Source organism: Delphinapterus leucas, chromosome 1, assembly GCF_059928025.1.
Source record: "Delphinapterus leucas isolate spDelLeu-1000000601 "Yukka" chromosome 1, BTC_Dleu_Yukka2, whole genome shotgun sequence".
Taxonomy (NCBI): domain Eukaryota; kingdom Metazoa; phylum Chordata; class Mammalia; order Artiodactyla; family Monodontidae; genus Delphinapterus; species Delphinapterus leucas.
The window spans coordinates 10,807,334-10,828,889 of record NC_143129.1 but is presented as its reverse complement, the minus strand read 5'-3'; the positions used below and the strand labels follow the sequence as shown (position 1 = coordinate 10,828,889).

Genomic DNA, 21,556 nt, shown 5'->3' with positions numbered 1-21,556 from the left:
AACCATTCAGTCCTTGACCTCCATATAATCTGAGCTTCATAACTCAGTTTTGACAATGGGAGGTGTAATTATCTCCTCTTGACAGACAAAAACACAGCAAGGGCACTGATGTGTAACTCAACAAGCATGTACTGGACGACTAGCCTGGGACTGCACTGTGCTACACACTTCAGCATTTACAGACCAGCACTTGATCCTGTTCCAATCCTGGGAAGTAATTCAGTCTATACCGGAGCCCTCTAGGGACAGAGAGCTCCAAAGGGAGCCCGCTCCATCCTGGGAAATTCACAAGACATCTTTAATCTGGAAACCCACCAAACCTGGTTCTTTCTGTTCCTGAAAGCTGTGTACTGGACAAATCTAATCCTTTCTTTAAGGTAAACTTCCACATATTGGAAGACAGGTATATCCCCACAGAATATTCTTCTAACTCAGGTCATTATTTAGAACTTCCTCAGAATACAGATAAATAGTATTGGATTTTTTAACCATGCTGGTTTCTTTACTTATCGAATTTGAAGCTTATTTTGAGTTATTTGGTCTCTTTCCTCTTAACAGACAAAGGAATTTCTATTAACTTGTCTGCTTCTCAAGGGCATCACTGAGTTTTTTTGTTTATTTATTTATTTTTTTGCGGTACGCAGGCCTCTCACTGCTGCGTCCTCTCCCGTTGAGGAGCACAGGCTCTGGACGCACAGGCTCAGCGGCCATGGCTGACGGGCCCAGCCGCTCTGCGGCATGTGGGATCTTCCCGGACCGGGGCATGAACCCATGTCCCCTGCATCGGCAGGCGGACTCTCAACCACTGCGCCACCAGGGAAGCCCCATCACTGAGTTTTTATTCATGTCTGCACCCTGGCCCCGAGCACAGTTTATGACACACTGTAGGTCTTCATTAAATGTTGAATTCACATAGCTAACTTTACACTTAAAATTGTCATGTGGAATAAGAAAAGTAAGTGTTAAGAACGTAATTTAAATTGCATAAACAGAAATACGGCAAGCCTAAATTAAGAAACTTGCCATGATCACACAGTGGGATGAAAGAGACACTGCATCTAAACTTTCTGAAATCTGATGTCAAGCTGCTGCTTTTTGAAATGACAGTTTTATTTTCTGAGCCAGAAATCAAGACACACAGAAGGACAATAAATTTTTTCTGAAATTTTAATTTGTGATTATGGAAAGTTTTACAAAGCTTGAAAAGTTACGTATTTATAAATCGTTTTTATAAACTGGATTGCATTGGGATGGTCCTATTAAAAAACTCAGTTTGTTTACCATACCCATCTAGCACACTACGATAAGCCCTTGTAAGATGCCTTACATAACCAGTCTTACTGCTTCTTCTGCTGCGCATGGATACTCTCCTCTGTAAGACCATCAGCTGGGCAACTTTCAGTGAGGAAGTTTTTAATAGCAAAGTTCAGACATAATTTTACAGTGACAAAAAAGTGTTATAAATTTCTGTTACATTTCTGTAACCTTGTTACAGAACAAAACGTGGAGGTCCACTCTTACCTGCTTAAAAAGCTGGAGGTTAACTGCGGTTTCTAAGAAATGTTTCATCAGACTTGAGCGGTGCTTGACGAAACTCTCCTCACAGAACGTGATGGGCTCACCCTGGATAGAAACAAAGAATTTCGGGGACGTCAACAGAAAGTCAGCACAAACCAGTCTATCTGAAGAGGCACCTGGGGGGTCACACAGGAGTGTAAGACAGAACTGCAAGGTGCTCACTCAGAGTGTAGAGGGAGTGAGACCCTTACACATAATGGCTGGAGGTCAGGCTGGTAGAAATATTCCTCGAGCCGATAAGCTTCTGCTATAGCTTCCTAATCAAGGATCCCTTGGGCTCTTAAAAATGGTCACTTTCACTCCCTCACACTAAATCCCCTAAAAACAAAGATTTAATATCATTAGATTGATTATGAGCATTAAAAATTGCACACCGGGCTTCCCTGGTAGCGCAGTGGTTAAGAGTCCACCTGCCGATGCAGGGCACACGGGTTCGTGCCCCGGTCCGGGAAGATCCCACATGCTGCAGAGCGGCTGGGCCCGTGAGCCATGGCCGCTGAGCCTGCGCGTCTGGAGCCTGTGCTCCGCAACGGGAGAGGCCACCACAGTGAGAGGCCCGCATACCGCAAAAAAAAAAAAAATTGCACACAATCTGAACAAGTCCAACAAATTTCATTCCGATTAGAAAACATTCTTACATAAAAATTGCTGCATGCTTTTTGCCGTTTATAGTATGATCATTAATTTCTTTTTGAATTAATTAAAAGGTCTTTCAATCACATTCTACTCATAATTGCAAATACAATTCTGACTGGATACTTTCTAGGATAAGCCTCACATGGCATGTGCCTGAACTTATCCTATTTGCTAAGTAATCACAACTTGGCAAGTGTCTTCTGGTAGCTTTGGGCTGTTAGCCACTCTTCCTCCATCGCGAGGACTTTAATTCCAAACACAGCTTCCACAGACTCCCACACGTGACCTCAGGAATCATCTCTCACTGGCAGACCCCCGCCACCTGCTGCTTCGCTCCACAGCCTGAATGGTCCTCTTGCCCATTCAACACAGATGAGGATAAGTGACTTAACGATCAAAATGAAAACAGAGATTAGCGACAACGATTCAGTCCTTACAGGAAACCTTGTAGCAATCTTTACACTGCAGAAAAAAGGAAAAAACTGAGCTTGTCCACCTTCTAAGAGAACTTTGAAAAAATATTAATTATAATTTAATTTTAAGAAAGAATTATGTCTTGATTACAGGTATCTGTAAGTAAAACTCTGGAAACTGGTTCTTGAATGAAAAAAATAATGGGACTAACAATCTGTATAACTCAGCTGTTACAGTCTGCCGGAAGTTAATGCACTGCTCCACAGAGCAGCCATTATGCACAGTCAATGCTATTTGAATTTACTAAAATTAAAACTAACAATTTAGTTCCTCAGTCACACCAGCCACATTTGAAAGGCTCAGCAGCCACAAGTGGCTACTGTATCAGACGGCACAGATACAGAACACTTCCTTTATCACAGAAAGTTTTCTTTGACAGCACTGCTACAAAGGGAAGAAAATAAAATTCAAACTAAAAATCAGAGAAGACAATTCGATAATCTATTAGTTGATGCCACCTAGACCAGCCATCAGCTGATGATCTATAATAAAACTAACATTATACATTTTCATATAGATTGTTGCCATTCTTAAGCGCTAGAGAATGATTTTTAAATACATATTTTAAGAATTGAATTTACATAAATATATTTTAGATAATCAAAAATACACCATAGGGCTTCCCTGGTGGTGCAGTGGTTGAGAGTCCACCTGCAGATGCAGGGGATGCGGGTTCCTGCCCCGGTCCGGGAGGATCCCGCATGCCGCGGAGCGGCTGGGCCCGTGAGCCATGGCCGCTGAGCCTGCGCGTCCGGAGCCTGTGCTCCGCAACGGGAGAGGCCACAACAGTGAGAGGCCTGCGTAACGCAAAAAAAAAAAAAAAAAAATACACCGTATTTGCCACTATCATAGAACTTACAATCTAATGGGGGAAAAACAACAAACAAGGAATCCTGTTAAAGGTAAAGACCTGTTGTTTTTGAATCCCTAATATCAGCAATATACCTAGTTACACTGGGAGCCCAATAAATGTTTTATAAGTGAATAAATGAAATAGCAAGTAAGCTAAAGCCTTGCTCCGTATGACATATTGTCTTTTCCAAAGCAAATATAAATTTTAAAAATAAACAAAATCATTGCCTCTAACGGCAGTTCCAACTATATCACTGCTATAACAAAGAAATCAGGACTATTGATAATTTTAATTTGATGGATTTTTCATCCCCAAACATGTGAGAGAGATTTTATTACAGTCTGTAATATGTCTAAAAGTTGTCATTAACATTGCAGAATAGTCTTCAACTCAAATATAGAGTTCTATCTCCAGTTGAAAAGCTTAGATTTCTGACGCTACAAGCAAGCATTTCTTCTGATTGGAGGGTGCAGAGCGCGGGGGTGAAAGTCTCCAGGGAGAAGGGGTGGGAGCAAAGTCTACCGACTCTTCCTCAAGAGTTGGGCATAACTAGTCATCAGCCAATGTGAACTGCCTGGAAGAACTCTGTCGTCACTAATCTTGTAGCAATTGCCTGCAATCTGTCAGGAGAAGGGGCAGAGGAAGCTCAGACGTGCTGCCTGCCCCCCTCCTTGATAACAACCATCACGGTAAAAGCTTCCAACTGAACCTTTAATTGATCAACAGTTTGTTCACTAAGAATCTCAATGATTACGAAGAAGAGAAAGCCCTGACACATCTTAGAATTTTCTCTCAGGGGAAAGAAAAATAAGGCTTGTTTAACAATGCTGTAAAGTTTTACGTATTAATACACAAGAGTCTCAATTGCTGTCATCCTTGGGGTGTATCCTGTGGAACAGATTCTTTTCAATCCAAGTCAAATTGGATGGCGTGGTAAGAAGGAACTCTGCTTAGGATCTTCTGGTTTATTTATGACCTGATGAAAAATCAGGATTAGGACTGAGTAGTTTCTCAAAAACTGTCTTGTTCCAAGTAAGGTGACTACATACCCAGTGTTGCACGCTAAATTCCCAGTTTAGGCCTGGAGTATGGAAGGTTTAATCTGGGGGCATCTGTGGCTTCACAGAGGAAATTTGAGCTGGTTTTGAAAACGAATGGAAGCTTTATGAAACACAGACAGAAAAGACAGTCTTGAGAGAGGACAGACGTGGACAAAACGTGGGTAGTGTGCTTGGGGTGGGTGTGAATTAGAGAAAGCACCAAAGTGGGATAATAAGAGGTTGGCTGAGGCCTAGTGGCTACTGGACATGGGTTACAGAGAATACCAGAGGGAAAGGGTAGGTTGAGCCATCCTGGAAAAGGCCTGAGCCACATTCTAAGACATTAGTTATCTCCTTGAAGGCCTCAAGCAGCTCAAAGAAGCGTGTGTACGTGTTTTGGAATGGAGAGCGCATAGGCAAGAGGAAATAATGGTACAAAATAGGCAAGAAAAGACAAACTAGGCAGCAGACAGGAAGAAACAGCAATGACTCTTATTACCTAACATTTATAGGGCACCTATGACTACACTAACAGTAATAACAGCAGCTAACGACTGCATAATACTTATTATGTGCCAGGCGCTGTGGTAGGGCACTTTACACATATTAACTCATATGAACCTCAAGCTTATTATCATCATATTCTACACATGACTAAACTAAAACAAAGGTTAAGTCACTTGCTCAAGACTGCACAGCAATGTAATTGTTAGAGGCAGGGTTCGCTCTATGCTCTCAACCTCCAAATGATCCCATTTCTGGGTATCCAAGACTATATGAAATGTTTTATTTATTCCACATCATGTAATCTGTAAAAGTACAATAAGCTGTGATAATTATTACATTTTACAGATGAGGAAGCTGAGGCTTAGAAAGTTTAAGGAGATTAACCCAGGTTGTGAGAGTTTGAAGTTGTGGTTAATTACGCTACTAAACATTTCATGGCAAAATCAACAGGACTTGTTTATCAACTGATACACAGCAGTAGTTCTCAAAGAGTGGTCCAGGGACTCTGACCTTTTCATAGGGTCTGCAACACTAAAACTATTTTCATAATAGTGCTGAGATGTTATTTGCCCTTTCACTTTCATTTTCTCACGAGATCCGACTGAGTTTTCCAGAGGCTTCATAATTTGCAATACTGCAACAGAATGAAAGCAGAATCAGACGTGAGAATCCAGCCAGCTTCTTTTAAGCTGGGTAGTAAAGAGATTTGGAAAAATGTAAAACAGTGCCATTCTTCTGACCAAATTTTTTGTTTAGAAATAGACTTATTTTTCATGAAAACATGTTTTATGTTAAGCTTAGTAGGGTTGTGTTTTTACCTTTCCATTTTTAAAAATTATTTTTTCTCCTTCCTTTTTTATTGGTTTGTATTGTTTTGAAATAAATTATCAATAATAACTTTTTAAAATATATCAGTTTTCATTTCTAATATGGTAAATAGTGATAGATAGACCCGACATAAACAAAAGTTCTTTGATGTCCTTGATAATTTTTAAGAGTATAAAGACATCCAGAGGGCTTCCCTGGTGGCGCAGTGGTTCGGAGTCCGCCTGCCGATGCAGGGGACGCGCGTTCGTGCCCTGGTCCGGGAAGATCCCACATGCCGCGGAGCGGCTGGGCCCGTGAGCCATGGCCGCTGAGCCTGCGTGTCCGGAGCCTGTGCTCCGCAACGGGAGGAGCCACAGCAGTGAGAGGCCCGCGTACCGCAAAAACAAAAAGAACAAAAAAAATAAAAAAGACTAGGAATACAGAACAAAAACCAGGTTTAATAAGAATCTGGTAAAATCAATTGTGGCTTGTGTCTCGGCCTGGGCTCTAAGCCAAGCCTGAGACAGGGATTCTTGTTCAAGTGATTTGCTGGCGGAGAATTCTCAGGAAATAGGTACTAAGGGGAACAGGATACGGCAGGGAAAAAGGACAGGCAAGAATGTTGGTTTCATCTGGAGATCAGCTTCAGACTGAACCCATGGAAAAGCACTAATCGTGTGGCAGAGTCCATCCAGCCTTGAGGCAAGGCCAGTTTCCTACTTCCTGTGTGGGTCAGTCACTGAACCTGGGCCTCTCGGTGGGAGGGGTGGAGGAGAAGGTGAGATGCCTGGAAGGCCCTGCCCATTTAGCTAAGGGCAATTTTCCTCTGAAAAGAACACCAGCCGGTACAGCCTGGGGAGGGCCTCTAGGACAGTGAAGACCACCTGAAGGTACAGTAACACAAGCTAGAAAGTCAAGCTTGGAACATGTGCTGTTTAACCTATATTTAGGAAATAGCTGCACAGAGCTAGGTATTAAAGTTAAGCGGATCACCCTACTGATGGACAAAGATTGATGCAACTGAGAAATACTCATCTATAATCGAATTAATTTCTTAAAATTCTATAGCTCATTGACAGAAAAGTAAGTAAATAAATATATAGTTCAGTGGAGACACAGAATAATCAGGTAGAAATATTAAAAGGTGGAAAAGAAAAAATCTTCACGGGAAAATTCTGACATGACGGTAAAGCAACTGACTGACTCTTTTGCTCATGGAGTAGTCATGAGGCAACAGAAAGGAATCAAAACCAAAATCGCTGCACTGGAATGTCAAACAAAGGAGCGTGGAAGGACGTAAGAAAAATATGATGCATCGTACAGTAGGAATGAAGTTCTTATTACAGAGAAGAGAACCAGACTTTCCAGAAAGGAACCACCAGCACACTGCTCACCATCACATTTAAGTATGTCAGTCAACAAACACATTCTAAGGATGAATCAACAACACACCAGCACTCTACGATGAGGACCCATTGACAATAGTAAAAACACCAAAGCTCACACTGATTTACCTTTTAAAACATAAAAAGCAGAGCAGAGTCATGATTATCCACAGAACAATGTCACTCTCAGTCACTTGTATAATGACTAATGATTGGGAAGAAAAAGGGTGCCACCCCTGCAGGGTGCCAGGAAGTGCAAGTCACTCCTACCTGACGGCATTTAAATTACTCAGAACTGCCCTCCACTGGCATCAATCTGGCCCATACGGACCACGGGATTTACCTCTAGAAGTAAATTCTCCATCCTCCGGATATCCAGAGACATTTGTATCTTTATTTTAGCACTCATTTTCTGCACTGTATTAAATGTACATCTTTGCATTCCCTGTAGCACCCAACACAGTACCTTGTGTCTTGTGTGTTCAATAAATACCCACTAGTTACTATCTGAATTATTTTTATAGGATAATTAAGGCACAGGTAAGATATGGATGAAATGGAGCTGTTTTTCCTACCCTATTACTATGTTCAGCTTCAGAGAAGTTATTGTTATTGAATTAATATAACACACTTTTGTTTAGCTTGTTTTTAAGAAGAGATGTGTTTAAAGTTCTAGACTATTCTCCAGAGTGGGAAACTTTGCAAGGGCAAGAAAATACTTAAAACATAGACTAGATCTTTATGCTTTAAGAATGTGTATGACTTAGCAAAAGTTCATACTGAAAAAAAAAAAAAAGGAAGGTGTCAGGAAGAATGCTACTGTACAAAAATGTGAAGTAAAATCCAAAGCATCAACATAGTGCTTATTCAGTTCCTTAGCACACTTGGACGTAATATGTAATGTCACTGTTTCATAAGGAGTATAAACAAACTAAGCAAAAATGTCTGCATAATGACGGTATATTTACATTTTTAAATTCTCTGAAAGATTTGGCTACCAGTTGTCTCGTGGGAATATTAAAATATAGTTAGGTTCTCATAGAAAACAGTAATAGAGATTTTTCAGGCTATGTAGCATCTGTCTTCCAAGTGTCCCAATGCTATTATTATGGCATATCTACTCTCAGTTTAGTGATCATGAAAACAATGCTTCTTTAATTGCTGAGAATCGTTCGTGAAAAGTCGCATGTTCACATCATAAACTTTAGTCATTAACAAAAATCTTCTCTTATGTACATATTATTACAGGAGTGTATCCTAAGTTATTAGATCTGTCTTGAAAAAACATAGCTCTCAATGTTCCACTGGCCTGTGATTCAGCAAGTTAAGATGGGAAAAGAAATTGACTTTGTTTTTAGGGACAGCTGCTTCTAGCACTTTGGATAAACAAGAGCACTTTAAAAGGTCAATAGATTTATGTATTAATTTTATACATACCATGATAAAATACATTTCTCTTCCCCACAATTTAAGGACAAATATCCTCTATTCTCATGACACATATTACCAGTGATATACAGATGGAACCCTTACTAGCCAAGTCCCCAGTTCTCCCTGCCCCATACTAGTTGGGCAATATTTTTACATTCTTGCTAAAAAATTAAGCAAAATTCCCTCTCTACTAGTTTAAAAAAAAAAAAAAAGAGCGGAAAGAGAGTGCAACCATATTCCATCTGAAAGCCAAATACCAAATACTTCTTTTGTAGAAACCATCTTGAGGTCAAAAGGTACTCAAGGTTGGGTAATAAGATGAGTGGGTACCTCACATGCTTTGGGAACCACACCACTGCGAGGGGTGAGTACATAAACTGTCCAACTCGGATTTTGAAGTCTCTAACAAGTTAGCAGTTACAAATTTGTTAAATGGAAGCTTTAAGGCAAAGATTTAGTGATTGGCCACCTAAATTATGGATGTCAATCCTGTACTTAAATTGCTTGAACTTAATCACAAAATATAACTCGCTGATAATGTTTCAAAGGAACGTAATCCAAAAAAATGTCTGAAGGACAGCTCTTGCTACTAGTCAAACAGGAGCCCAGATTACTAGCTAATCTTTATTTTAAAAAGAATTTCCTTTTTATCCATTAGCAAGGCTCACGGCAGCCCAGAAAAGCTTGAGTGTTTGAAACTAATGATATCATCCTAAATATTCAAAGGAACAGACTTCAGCATTATCTCCATGCTCTTAGGGTAATAAAGTATATGCTTTTGAATATACTAAGCAATATTTTAACTCAGGCAAACATTTCTTTAGCATTAGCTGTTGGTCAAAAATTTGACTTTTATTTTTTACTAGCTTGTGATACAAATGATACAGAGGTACAAATGATGACCCTTTATTAGTTATTTAGTGCAATCATTTAAAAGTATTCTCATGTTTACGGCAATGTTTTTCTTTTGGGGGGATCAGCAGAGGGTACTTTATTTTAGTTACGTTAAGGGAATTTTCCTTACCAAATTTACTACTTCTAAAATGTCATTTTTAATGATCACAGCTTAATGTACAGAGCATTAACTATATATACCAGGCACTGCTCCAGTAGTTTACATATATGAACTCATTTTATCCTCTGAACAACCCAAGAAGTATTACTGTTTTTTTTTTTTTTAAACACATGAGGAAACTAAAGCACTAAGAGGTTATTTGCCCAAAGTCATACAGCTAGTTAGCCACAGAATGAGGATTCAAGCTCTGTTTTAGACTCTGTGCCCTTAGCACTTTTCTTCCATTTATTTATTAGCACATTAGCTTGATCTCCTGTTTTTGAATTCTTAAAAAGTAGCTAACTTGCTGCTGGCTAAAATCCAAAACCAACAAAACACCCATTATTTTATTGAAATCACTTTCCAAAAATTTAAGGAGTTTTATAATTTTCTCTGTAATTAAGAGCAGGTACCACTTATTTGTCAATCATGCCAGTGTGTCATTCAGAGAGTGTAAATTAGGCACTAGGAGAAAAGTGAGAACATATTAAGCGTTGTCACTTAGACATTCTAATCGCTTAATTTATAAAATAAGTTACTCTTTGGCAGTATTTGGCATGTGCATTTGAAAATGAATACTCAGATCATCCTGAGGGCTTTCCCTCACAACCCACAACCAACTGGTTCCCCAGTGCACTGCAGAGGGTGCAGGGGGAAGAGGAAGAAGCAGTTTGAGTGGCAGCAGTCACTCCAGGTGGACAAAGCCATGCATGGAAATATATGGCATGAGTAACAAATTACTTCACAAACTTACATGGACTCTATGAGACGCCTATACCATCTGCACCTTTTGAGAAAATTCTTAAGATTGTGTATTGTTTGTTCAGTCTTTATGTAAATGTATACTGAGTGTCTTCCATATATTTTCATTGAGAAGAAATGTAAGTTCAGAAAATTTATCTCAAGGAGTAGATGATATGAAGAAGGAGGCCTAATGGAACGAAACACTCCACGTTGAAGCAGGACCGGGACCGTGGGAAGGACAGATCCAGATGCAGCCCCACTCATCACCAGCTGGGGAACCTTAGTGGAGGTTTTTAAACTCTATGAGCATCACTTTTCTTATCTTTAAAATGAAAGGGGTAATATTTTGAGGCTTGTAAAGATTAAATGAAAGAGTTAATTCAAAGGGCCCATCAATGCCTGGTATCCACTCAACAGTTATTATTTTAATAGCAATTAATAAATTATTAATGTCTGAGAAAATAATAATATAAGAACTACAATAAATAATATATTAAAAAGGGAAAAGAGGGCTTCCCTGGTGGTGCAGTGGTTGGGAGTCCGCCTGCCGATGCAGGGGACACGGGTTCGTGCCCCGGTCTGGGAGGATCCCACATGCCGCGGAGCGGCTGGGCCCGTGAGCCATGGCCACTGAGCGTGCGTGTCCGGAGGCTGTGCTCCACAACGGGAGAGGCCACAACAGTGAGAGGCCCGCGTCAGGCAGCACACCAAACTCTAAGGACCCTCAAACTTTGCACAGAGGTGGTAGATGTTTTAAAAAAAAAGAAGAGGGAAAAGAAATGTGTTAAGGAAAGTAAATATAATCAATTCACAGAAAGAAAGTGTCACTATAAACTACTGCTTCAAGGATCAGGAAAGAACTAGATGGCTATTAAAAGCTAGAAAGATAAAAGCACGGCCAGGAAGAAAGAACATTGTAAATAAGGGTTTGGAAGCCTGAGAAGCTTGGGACATTTAGAGCCTCAGGCAGAATTCTCCGAGTTGAGGTCAAAGTTTAGAAAAAAAATAAAGGAAGACACAGACCACCTGCCCATCACGAGGGCCCTGAACACCAGGTGAAGGCAGGGCCCTGAGACTCTGGTCCGTCACAGACCAATCAACAGGTTCAATTTTGTCAAACGTAAGGGAAATACTGGTTCAATTTCTGTATGTGTATAAACAATAATGAAATTTCAAAAAGTAATACCTAATTAAAGAATTCATATCCATTAAAAGCTATTTTGTAATATTTTCCTTTCCAATTGTACTCCAGTAGCTGGAGGATACCGCTAAAATACAGTTATGATGAAAAGAGACAAAACCATGAAATAACTGTAACTTCTAAACTTGGCTTTTTTGTTTTTTTTTTTTACATCAATCAGAAAATATATCAAAGATATATGCCTGCTATATAAATGTCCAAAAAAAGAGTCCATGGTTATTTGTAAAGATAATACCTAAAACAACAAATATTTTATATACAATAAATAATTTTCCTTAAAAACTATTTATTTTGAAAATATATAGGAAAAAAATGTCCAAATACATTCAGTATACTTTAAAAATTGAGTTTTCATTCAAAGACTGAATCAAAAGAAATGTGAAGGCATACAGAATGAAAATACCATCCCCCAACTCCCAGAAAGAACCAGCAGTAGAAAGGAAAGGAGAAAACATCAAACATAAAAAGGAAAAATGTAGATAAGTTAACAAATAAATTTATAAGCTGTGATCAATAAACAGGAAAGACGTTCTCTGACAAAATTATTTTCCCACAAATGCTGAGAATCTGGCTTTCACGATGTTTAAAAAAAAAGTCAGTCATTGAAATCCTGTAACCCTACTATCTGCTCAATCAAGCTCAAAGAGGTAGAAAATCAAGCTACAAAAACTATAGTAACTAATGTTCAAGATGGAATATTTTAATAATTTTAACCGTCACCTAACAACACTGATAATTTAAATCATTTAAGAAAATTTTCTCTTCAATCTGCTTTCCTCAAATCTGAAGTCTTTTACAAATTTAAAAAGGAAAATGAAAAGAAAAATGTAGCTTATAGATTAAGTATTTAAATGCAGCAAAATTCAAGCAAAGTGATACTTTTAACTTTCCTCCTGTACTGTAAAACTTGAAAGCAATCTCTTTCAAAGAATTTGATATGTAAAATCAACCACTAATTTTGTCTTTCAAACCCATTTTTCTGTTTCAATTGATGTTTACTAATTTTAACGACTATGCTCTACTGTAGTGTGGATGACTGGTTTCCAGTCTTGTAAAGAATGAGACCCTATCACTGTCAATAATTTTTGAAGACTCCCCCATGTGAGATACATATACTCTGTATGGTACTATGAGTTCTATATAATGTTTTAAAAAATACACATGTATTTCAAAAAGATTAGCATGCAAATTAGACCACAGGCACTTTTCCAGAGACAGTAGCTGATCTGCCTAACTCAATAACTCCTCAGAGGTACAAGAGCCACTGGGTGGGAACTACTAATTTAGAAGTCAGCTCGGAAAGCATATAACCTGTTCACATTTGTTTAGTGCTTCATGGTTTATGACAGGATTTACACACCAACCCTGAAAGGCAGACAGAGAAGGTATAAGAATTCTCACTTTACAAATAAGATGGAAGTCGAGTGAGAATAAAGAAATGGGTCGAGGTTACACAGCCTTAACAATGGTGAAATATCCACTAGATGACAGGTCTTATTACTTATTACTAACTCAATACTTTTACTCCATTTATTCACCTGGTCATGAAAGGGCAGTGTAATCATTTTTGTAAAATCAGACTAACACGCTTAACCAATAATTCCAAGAGAAAAAGACATATTTTAATTTATACCTTTTTGGACCATCTAACAACTTGGGTTACAATTCTACATAATAATCATTTGGGGGTTATTAAAACAAGAAAGAAATGGCAAAGTGAGCTAGGATATGCTAAATAGATAAGCCCACTTAGAAAAGTGTTATGAATTAGGAAGACAATAAATTTCCAAATGTTGCAAAATGTTCAAGTTCTAATATTTTTAAACTTTCACATTATACTTGTCATTTCTAAACTCTGATCTAATAAACCCAACTGTCCGGTTGATTTCTTAGTAATTCTAACAAGATTGGGTCGCTACTCTAAGACGTAGTAACACAACTCATTAATTAGTTACGAGTAAGAATTCCAATTTTAGACCAATAAACAAGGTGCTATGCAAGAGAATGTGGGAAATATTAACTCAGGGTTATTTACTGAAAGAACTAAAACCATAAAGTCAAGAAACTGGAGGTGGAACATCATGTTTTAAAGCATATTATTTTGTATTTTCAAAAACCTTTACGATGCTTTTTCGGGTGGGATATTAAAATGTTTCTTTTTCACAAGAGCACATTAAAACAGTGATGAAATAAAACGCTTACAGGTTTGTATCTCAGTGCATCTCTGTAGGATCCAAACAAAGCAGCCTGCGCCCTCAGGAAGGCCCTAGCCACTCCGTCCCCCGTAGCTGTAGACTGCTTCTTCAGTTTATTTTTCAGGGCCGAGACCTGCGTGACAGAGAGGAACCGTTAAATTCACACCTCAGAAACTGGTACAGCGAGGCACGAGCCCAACGGGCAGGCGGACCGCAGCGTGTGCAGGTCAGCCGGAGCCTCATCCTCTGCCTGACGGCTTATCTGCTAAGTCAGGGAGCACCTGCTGGTCTGTTAATTGAAAGGAAAGCAGGGGCCCACAGTAATGAGCTAATGCAAATTGGTCTGTGCTCTCTTTTTTTCCCAAGGCCTCTTGACATAAATAAGCTTTAATTATTTTACAGTAAACTGCTTGTGAGCCACTTTTCTGCAGATTTTTAGCAATTACAACATGTGTCTACTTGTTTGGAGATGAAGCCGGTTGGGTAGCGTTCGACTGCTTGCTAGTTAATTTTATTTTTGGAAGCTTCCTTTGTATATATAAATAATTTTCCAGTCATTTGTCGAATAGTTTTCACCATTATTAGATAAAAAGAGGGGAGGGAAGTTAAGGTTACTGAGAACCTACCACAAGTGGGGAATTGTGTTGTGCTCATTAGACACTGTCCCATCTGATCTTCAGAGTCTTCTACGAAAGGTACTCACGTTACCATTTATGAAGAAACAGGGGCTCAAACATGTGAATCGACTTGCCCTCAATATCTGGCTACTAAGTGGCAAAACTGAGATTTCAACCCAGTTCCGTCCAGTTTTCTCCACCACCACATGCAGGATTCGAGGTCAACGTTATTGCCTTATGAACCATTAATCACATTAATAATGTTTTAAGATCAAAGAAAAATATATTATCTAGGAATTTGTGAAATTTTAAAAGGCACCTGCATTTGTTATAATTTTTCATACAGTTGCATCCTTTAATTTCAGGTTGTGTGTATTTTAAAGAATGCATGCTATTTATGAACAGCCCTTACTTAGATGAGTATTTTCTAAGAGTAATCAACCTTCTGATGCTCACTCTTAGTTTTTAAAGGGGAGGTGATTTGATCTGTTCCTATGCATCCAATTCACTTGACCAATTCCTTTCACAGATAATAAAAACTACACTCTGCACACTTAAAAAATACCATTGATGCTCATATACATTACTTGTCAATGCTCTACATGGGAACGTGGAGTCACGTAGAAATTCTGTTTTCTTAAGAAAAAACTGATGGGACAAATTCTGGTTGGATTGTTCCCTTATCAGGGTATGTTCTTACCCTTACGATACTACCAGATAACAAAACAATGTCATTCCTCCTTTACATATATATGCAAGGAGGAATATTTTTATTTCTTTATACAAGCAGCCCTGACTACTCTTGTGGATGATGATTGTAATTGAAGTGTCAACCTAATTAACAACTAAACTTTGAATAATGCTAATGAGGAAGGAACACAGCATCAGAGGAAGGACCAGCTCTACAGGTGATAAACCTTCACAGTAGTGACATTTTCCAGTGTAAAGTCACAGTTACTGTGATCTGATCAAAGACAGAGACCCCCACTGGGTCCAATTATAACCACAGTTTTGAAAAAATTATTGAGTTATGATGTTCATAATCTATGCAGAAAGGCCTTTGCAGTATAGGTCTTTCCCCATAGCTGTGATCTTTTCAATTTATACCCAAGCTCCATAGATTCAGATAAAAGTTTAGACCCTAATTCATTTAGCCCACAAAGTGCATAAATTAGGATTCATTTAAGAAGAAGTTTTTATTATTAAAATCTAACCTCAATTAATGCATATTTTTAGGTAACCCACATATTCAAAAATAAATACAGCTGAAGGATGCAAAAACAAACCTCTGACTTAACGTCCTTTATTCTTAAGTCTGTAATAATGTTATTTTTTAGGTTTCAAATGCCTTTGAAAAAAAACCAATGGGGATGAAAATCAATACATGTATTTCATTATTGCCCCCTAAAAAGGCTTATGATGGAAAGAATAAGATTCTAGTCTTCCAAAGTATTATAAAAAGAAAATGATTGGGTTATTTTAAATTTTACTTTAGAAAACAAAAAACATTTTAAAATGTCATGCCTTGTATCTTTGTAAAAGAAAATTCCTCAAGATGTATTTTTCTATAAAATCTGAAAGCGACAATTCAGTTCTCCACAAATTAAGAATCCTTAGGACAAGCATGACACATATGCTCCCAGAGACTGGAGGCAAGTCAAACCATCCCTCACCCTTTATTACCCCAAGTCCTTGATTGCTTAATCGCTGCGTAAATTATCCAGGGTATTCATCACGCTGCCTCAGGCCCTTCCTAACCAAATCATAATGAGGTAGCCTTCACTTCCAAAATTAGTCAGTAAGAGCTCCTGAACTTCCTCAAGAGCTCTATACAAAATAGGAAAGAAGAAAATACCTGTTCTAGAACTGTCCGAAACGGTAGCCACTAGACGCACAAGCACTTGAAATGTGAGTAGCCCAAATTAGCATTTGCTATTAGTGTAAAAAAAAAAATACACTGGATTTTGAAGACTTAAAAAGAGCAAAATACCTCATTAATAATTTTATTGATTACATGATGAAACAGTATTTTGAATATACTGGATTAAATAAAATACATTATTAAAATTAATTTCACCTATTCCTTTTTACTTTTTAACATGATTACCAGAAACATTTTAATTGCATATGTGGCTCATATTATATTTCTATTGGACGGTGCTATTCTATATGAGCATACTATATAATTTCAAACAGACATGTGAGGCTAGCAAGAAATATGGTTAAGTTTTTCCTTTGCCTATTTCTACATTATTTCAACCTTTACAAACAGTATATAAGGAGTTCTTCCTTGACCTACTCTAGGTGGGCTTCGACTGCCAGTAGGTCTGAGGTGGTTCCTGTTTTTCAGAGACCAGAAGGGCAGCTGAGTTAAGCGTTTCTGTGTGCACCAATGAGCGCTCAAAAACAGCCTGTAAAACTGAAAGCGTTTTTTAATAGTCAGCTTCAGCTATTAGGATATTACTCTAACATAAAATGATTGTGTCAGCCTTGCTATTTTCCTGTCCTTTAGACCACTGGAGTAAATTATCACCAGTTACCACTACGCTTTGCAGAGCTAAATAGCTTTTAGCAGTTTTTATCTATAAATAAGGTGATATACCTTCTGCACTTATTTAAAATACTTGGTCTGGGAAATAGCATTTTCTGCTTTAATTTCCAAACTTCTAAGTTTAGTTATGAAATAAATGTACATCTTTCCATGAGATCCTAAAGTTTATACTCACATATAACTGAATTCAGAAAAGCATTTGGAACCTTGGTCACATGGCTATTATCACAAAATCCTATCATGGGATCTTGAAAAAGTATCAATTGTTTTCTCTTTTTATTCTTAACAAAGGAAGCTTAAATCTCCGATGGCTAAAGATGACTTGAAAACTGACATTTTATTCTATTATGACATTTTTTAGTCTGTATATAAATTATTTTTGAAGTCTAATTAGGTATTATACTAGACCTCCCCTGAAAAAAAAAAAGTGAAAAAAACATCAGAATAAACGTCATTTCACTGCTCTTATCAAATGTTCAAATTCCTTTCATACAACGAGAATCCAGGCTTCTAAACCAGCCATCACAGGAGGAATTATAACCTGGGTTTGAGCCCAGTGGGAGTTCACTGCAACATGAATAATATTACCACCAATTCTCCACTTTTACCCTCTTAGCACTAAGTGACCATGGATAAAAGAAGGGAATTACATGAGTAAACACAGCAAACAGGTATAAATAGAAGAGTGCAAGCCACGTGCACATGGGCTGAGTAATGAAGCAATTATGCCAACCGGGGGTTAGGAAGGGAGGTGACATAAAAGAGCTGAGTTTTTCAGAGAAGTGACAGAAATTTTCTCTTGACTTTTAGATGTGTCTTCTCAGGAAAAATAAATCAATCGCTGTAACCCATAAATTTTAATTTTACTTTTTAGGATCACAAGGAGAAACATAAGGGTAAAGAACAGAAGGTAAAAATAAATGTTCAGGAATAACATTAGGATAAAACCTACATGACCGGAAACATCTCTGTGATGTCTTTAAGTATCCTTTTTCCTAACTAAGCTGCATTCTAGAAACTACGGACATTCAGAAAAGTTAATGCTTCAAATAATTATTTGCTTTAGGAAAAAGTTACAAGGTTAAAGTCTTTTATTCTTCCATGAAACATGTTATGGTCATTGTATGAATCAGATATTAAATCCCTACACTTCTTTAATCCTTCTAATGTTCAGTTTTTTAAGCAATAAAATTAATGCTTCCTTCTTAATATAATTTTCTAAGATGCTTCTATCTAAGGATTAAAACAGTAACCTTTAACATTTATTAAATGAAAAACATATGATACACTCCCAGAGGGTATCATGACATTGTTTCTCTGAATGCTTAAATTACCTTTCGAAGCCTAAAATACGATGTCATCTACAACTATTTTCCCTTCAGAGGCATCTTAAAATGATCACAACCCAAACTGCTCTTACTCTACCTCAAGTCCAATGTCTGTGTCACTTCCGTGCATCCAGGTGCCTTGCAGGTCCTCTCAACGCTGCACCCTTTCTCATCTTCCATAAGCAGTAATCACTGAGCCCCAGCTGTTCGACCTCTGATGTAGATTTCAAATCTGTCCGCTTTTCTCCAACTCCCTGCCACTATCCAGTTCAAGCGCCTCCCATCTCTCACCTAGACCACTGCAAATGGTCTCTGAACTGCTTCATTTCTGCTTCGTTACCCCAGTGATCTTCAGGACCTAGAACCCAAGATGATATTTTTAGAAGTCAAAGTGGACCTCACTATTGTTCCTCTGCTACAAATCTCCAGTGAATTCCCAGTAAAGTCTGGAGGTCCTGAACAAGAAGCACAGACCTTCCACTCATTTTAAGATGCCTCTGAAGGGAAAACAGTTGTAGATGACGCTCTCACTCCTACCTGTCTCTACCACCTCATCTGTGTAACCTCTTCTTTTGTTCCTCTAAGCGCAGCTATACAGGACTTCCTTCCATTCCTTGAATCTGCCAACAGCAGAGCCTTTGTATATGCTATTCCTCAACCTTCCACCTTACTCATACTCATTGTTCAGGCCAGGTCTGCACTCAGGTGTTTTGACATGTTGAGCTGAACCTCAAAAGGCAGATCTCAGTTTGGAGGCGGGTAAGACTGGCCTCTCAGCTTGGCTACCATTATTTTCATTTGGGCTCGCTTATGGCAGAGACAGCTGTCAGCCTACCAACAGCCACTCTCCCTCTCTTTGGTAATAGAAATCTTAAGTTTTGAACGGTGCTTGGTTAACCCAGCTGGGCAAACCCAGCTATTTCCCAGGATCACCACGACCTGGTGTGGCCCTGTGGTTGGGTTCAGCTAATAATGGAATGTGAGTTCCAGGACCACAGCTTCTACGTCTTCCTGTCCACTCCGCTCCCAGCGCAATACAGGCATACAGTAGGTGCTCAATCAGTATCTGCTGAACGAATGAACAAATTAACCTGTCCAAGGCATGCTGCTACACTAACTTCTCTAGTTAACTGGATCAGAATATCTGTGATGGTGCCCGGGAACAAAATTCATTGAGAAGTCCACCAAGTCATCATATCAGCAAGATTTGGAAACCACTATGATGACAGTGCTCACAACATCACGCACACAAAAAGTCTCTCAAATATGGAGAAGAACTTAAAAAACAAGGAACAAATTTTTAAATTATTTTAAAGCCAAAACATATATATACATACATACACACATACTGGCCATAAGAAGACACAGAAGCACATTATTAAGATGATACTGGAGGAAAAAAGACATCAGGAGAGGGGCTTCCCTGGTGGCGTAGTGGTTAAGAATCCGCCTGCCAATGCAGGGGACATGGGTTCGAGCCCTGGTCCAGGAAGATCCCACATGCTGCGGAGAAACTAAGCCAGTGCGCCACAACCACCGAGCCTGTGCTCTAGAGCCCATGCTCCGCAACAAGTGAAGCCACCACAATGAGAAGCTCGTGCACCGCAATGAAGAGCAGCCCCCGCTCGCCGCAAGTAGAGAAAGCCCGCGTGCAGCAACGAAGACCCAACGCAGCCAAAATAAATTTAAAATAAGACATTAGGAGAAAAGCTGGCTAATTTAGATGGAAATGAAAGGCCAGGAGAAAGCCAAGGAAATTCATGAGCACTGAAAATCACTAGAAGTAGCAAACTCTAAATCAACTTTAAAATGGCAAACGTACAGAGACATGCAGGGAGGAACCGCGCAGGGCTGGGTCCTGCAGAGGGAGGCACAGATTCTCTCACGCAGCCAAGAGAAAAACAACAAAGACCTTTTAAATGTTGAGGCACAATTAATTAAGATTTTGAGTTTTTAATTTTTGTTTTGTTATGCTTTGGTATTTAAAGTTTATATTAAAAAACACACACCAAGAAAACAGTAGGAAAAAATAGCAGGATCTGTTCATAGTTTACTTACAAACAAAAAGCCTTTTCGTAAACAATCTCATCTCTGAAAGTAATTATTTAGAAGAAGGGTGAATCCCCGTGACAGCCAAAGTCGAGTACAGGAGCACGGTGACTGCCATCACAACCGACTCTCCTTCTCCAGAGACAGGAAACACACAGTTGCACGCAGAGCCACAAAGATAGATATTAAACCGGCTTCCAGGTTTCTCCCTTTCATTACTATGAAAGTCAGATGAAAATACCCTTACAAACACTACTCTCAGGGGCAAAGTGAAAGCAGGGTTTGTCTCCTGGAGACTACTCTATTAAACAAAAAAATGTCCTCTCAATTACTCCAGAACCAGAGTGAAATTGTAACATAGTTGTAACCTGGACACTCTACCAGTTTGCTGGGGACTTCATTCACTGCTAAACAAGATAAGGATTACAGCATGGCTGTGGCAAACCTGGAACTAATAAAATATTCTCTGGGGCCTTTTTTTTTTCTCTTTATAACATATATTATGACAATTTAACATATTAAACCTTCATGTTAGATTAGAGGTAATATCTAATGAATTAAATATATTTATTGACTTATTTGTATGGTTGTAAGAGTTAAATTTGTTTACATACTTTAATTTTTTAAGCTGATTTTAAAAATTCTCTGAAAAAGCCAATTCTTTTCCAAACTTATTCCCAAACTAATTAACTCACTTGAATACAGATATATGAAAATTTCAATTTAAAGTCAGAGTTGGGTTTTTTTTCTCTAGTTCTTTAGGCTTGTAATGATTTTTAGTTAATCGGAGCAATTTGTGTCTTTCCTTTTCATGTAATGGTAAAACCATTAACCTAGTCCTTGGTGTGATACTTGAAGGCCTCAGTATAAGACGCACAGTATTTCATTTTTATTTATTTATTTTTGTGGTACGCGGGCCTCTCACTGCTGTGGCCTCTCCCGTTGCGGAGCACAGGCTCCGGACGCGCAGGCTCAGAGGCCATGGCTCACGGGCCCAGCCGCTCCGCGGCATGTGGGATCTTCCCGGACCGGGGCACAAACCCGTGTCCCCTGCATCGGCAGGCGGACTCTCAACCACTGCGCCACCAGGGAAGCCCAAGACGCAC

The 21,556-nt window shown here is 38.8% G+C and overlaps 1 protein-coding gene across 10 annotated transcripts in view; it reads right to left on the bottom strand.

Moving 5' to 3' along the window:
* The window catches only part of DENND1B (DENN domain containing 1B), a 259,365-nt gene that overhangs the window by 73,758 nt on the left and 164,051 nt on the right, over positions 1-21,556 (bottom strand). For all 10 annotated transcript variants that reach the window (XM_089906457.1, XM_089906480.1, XM_089906469.1 and 7 more), the window contains 2 exons: positions 13,913-14,038; positions 1,522-1,623 (listed from right to left, as the gene is read on the bottom strand). In XM_089906457.1, the coding sequence (XP_089762583.1) occupies positions 1,522-1,623; positions 13,913-14,038 (228 nt within the window). The remainder of the gene's footprint in view (positions 1-1,521; positions 1,624-13,912; positions 14,039-21,556) is intronic.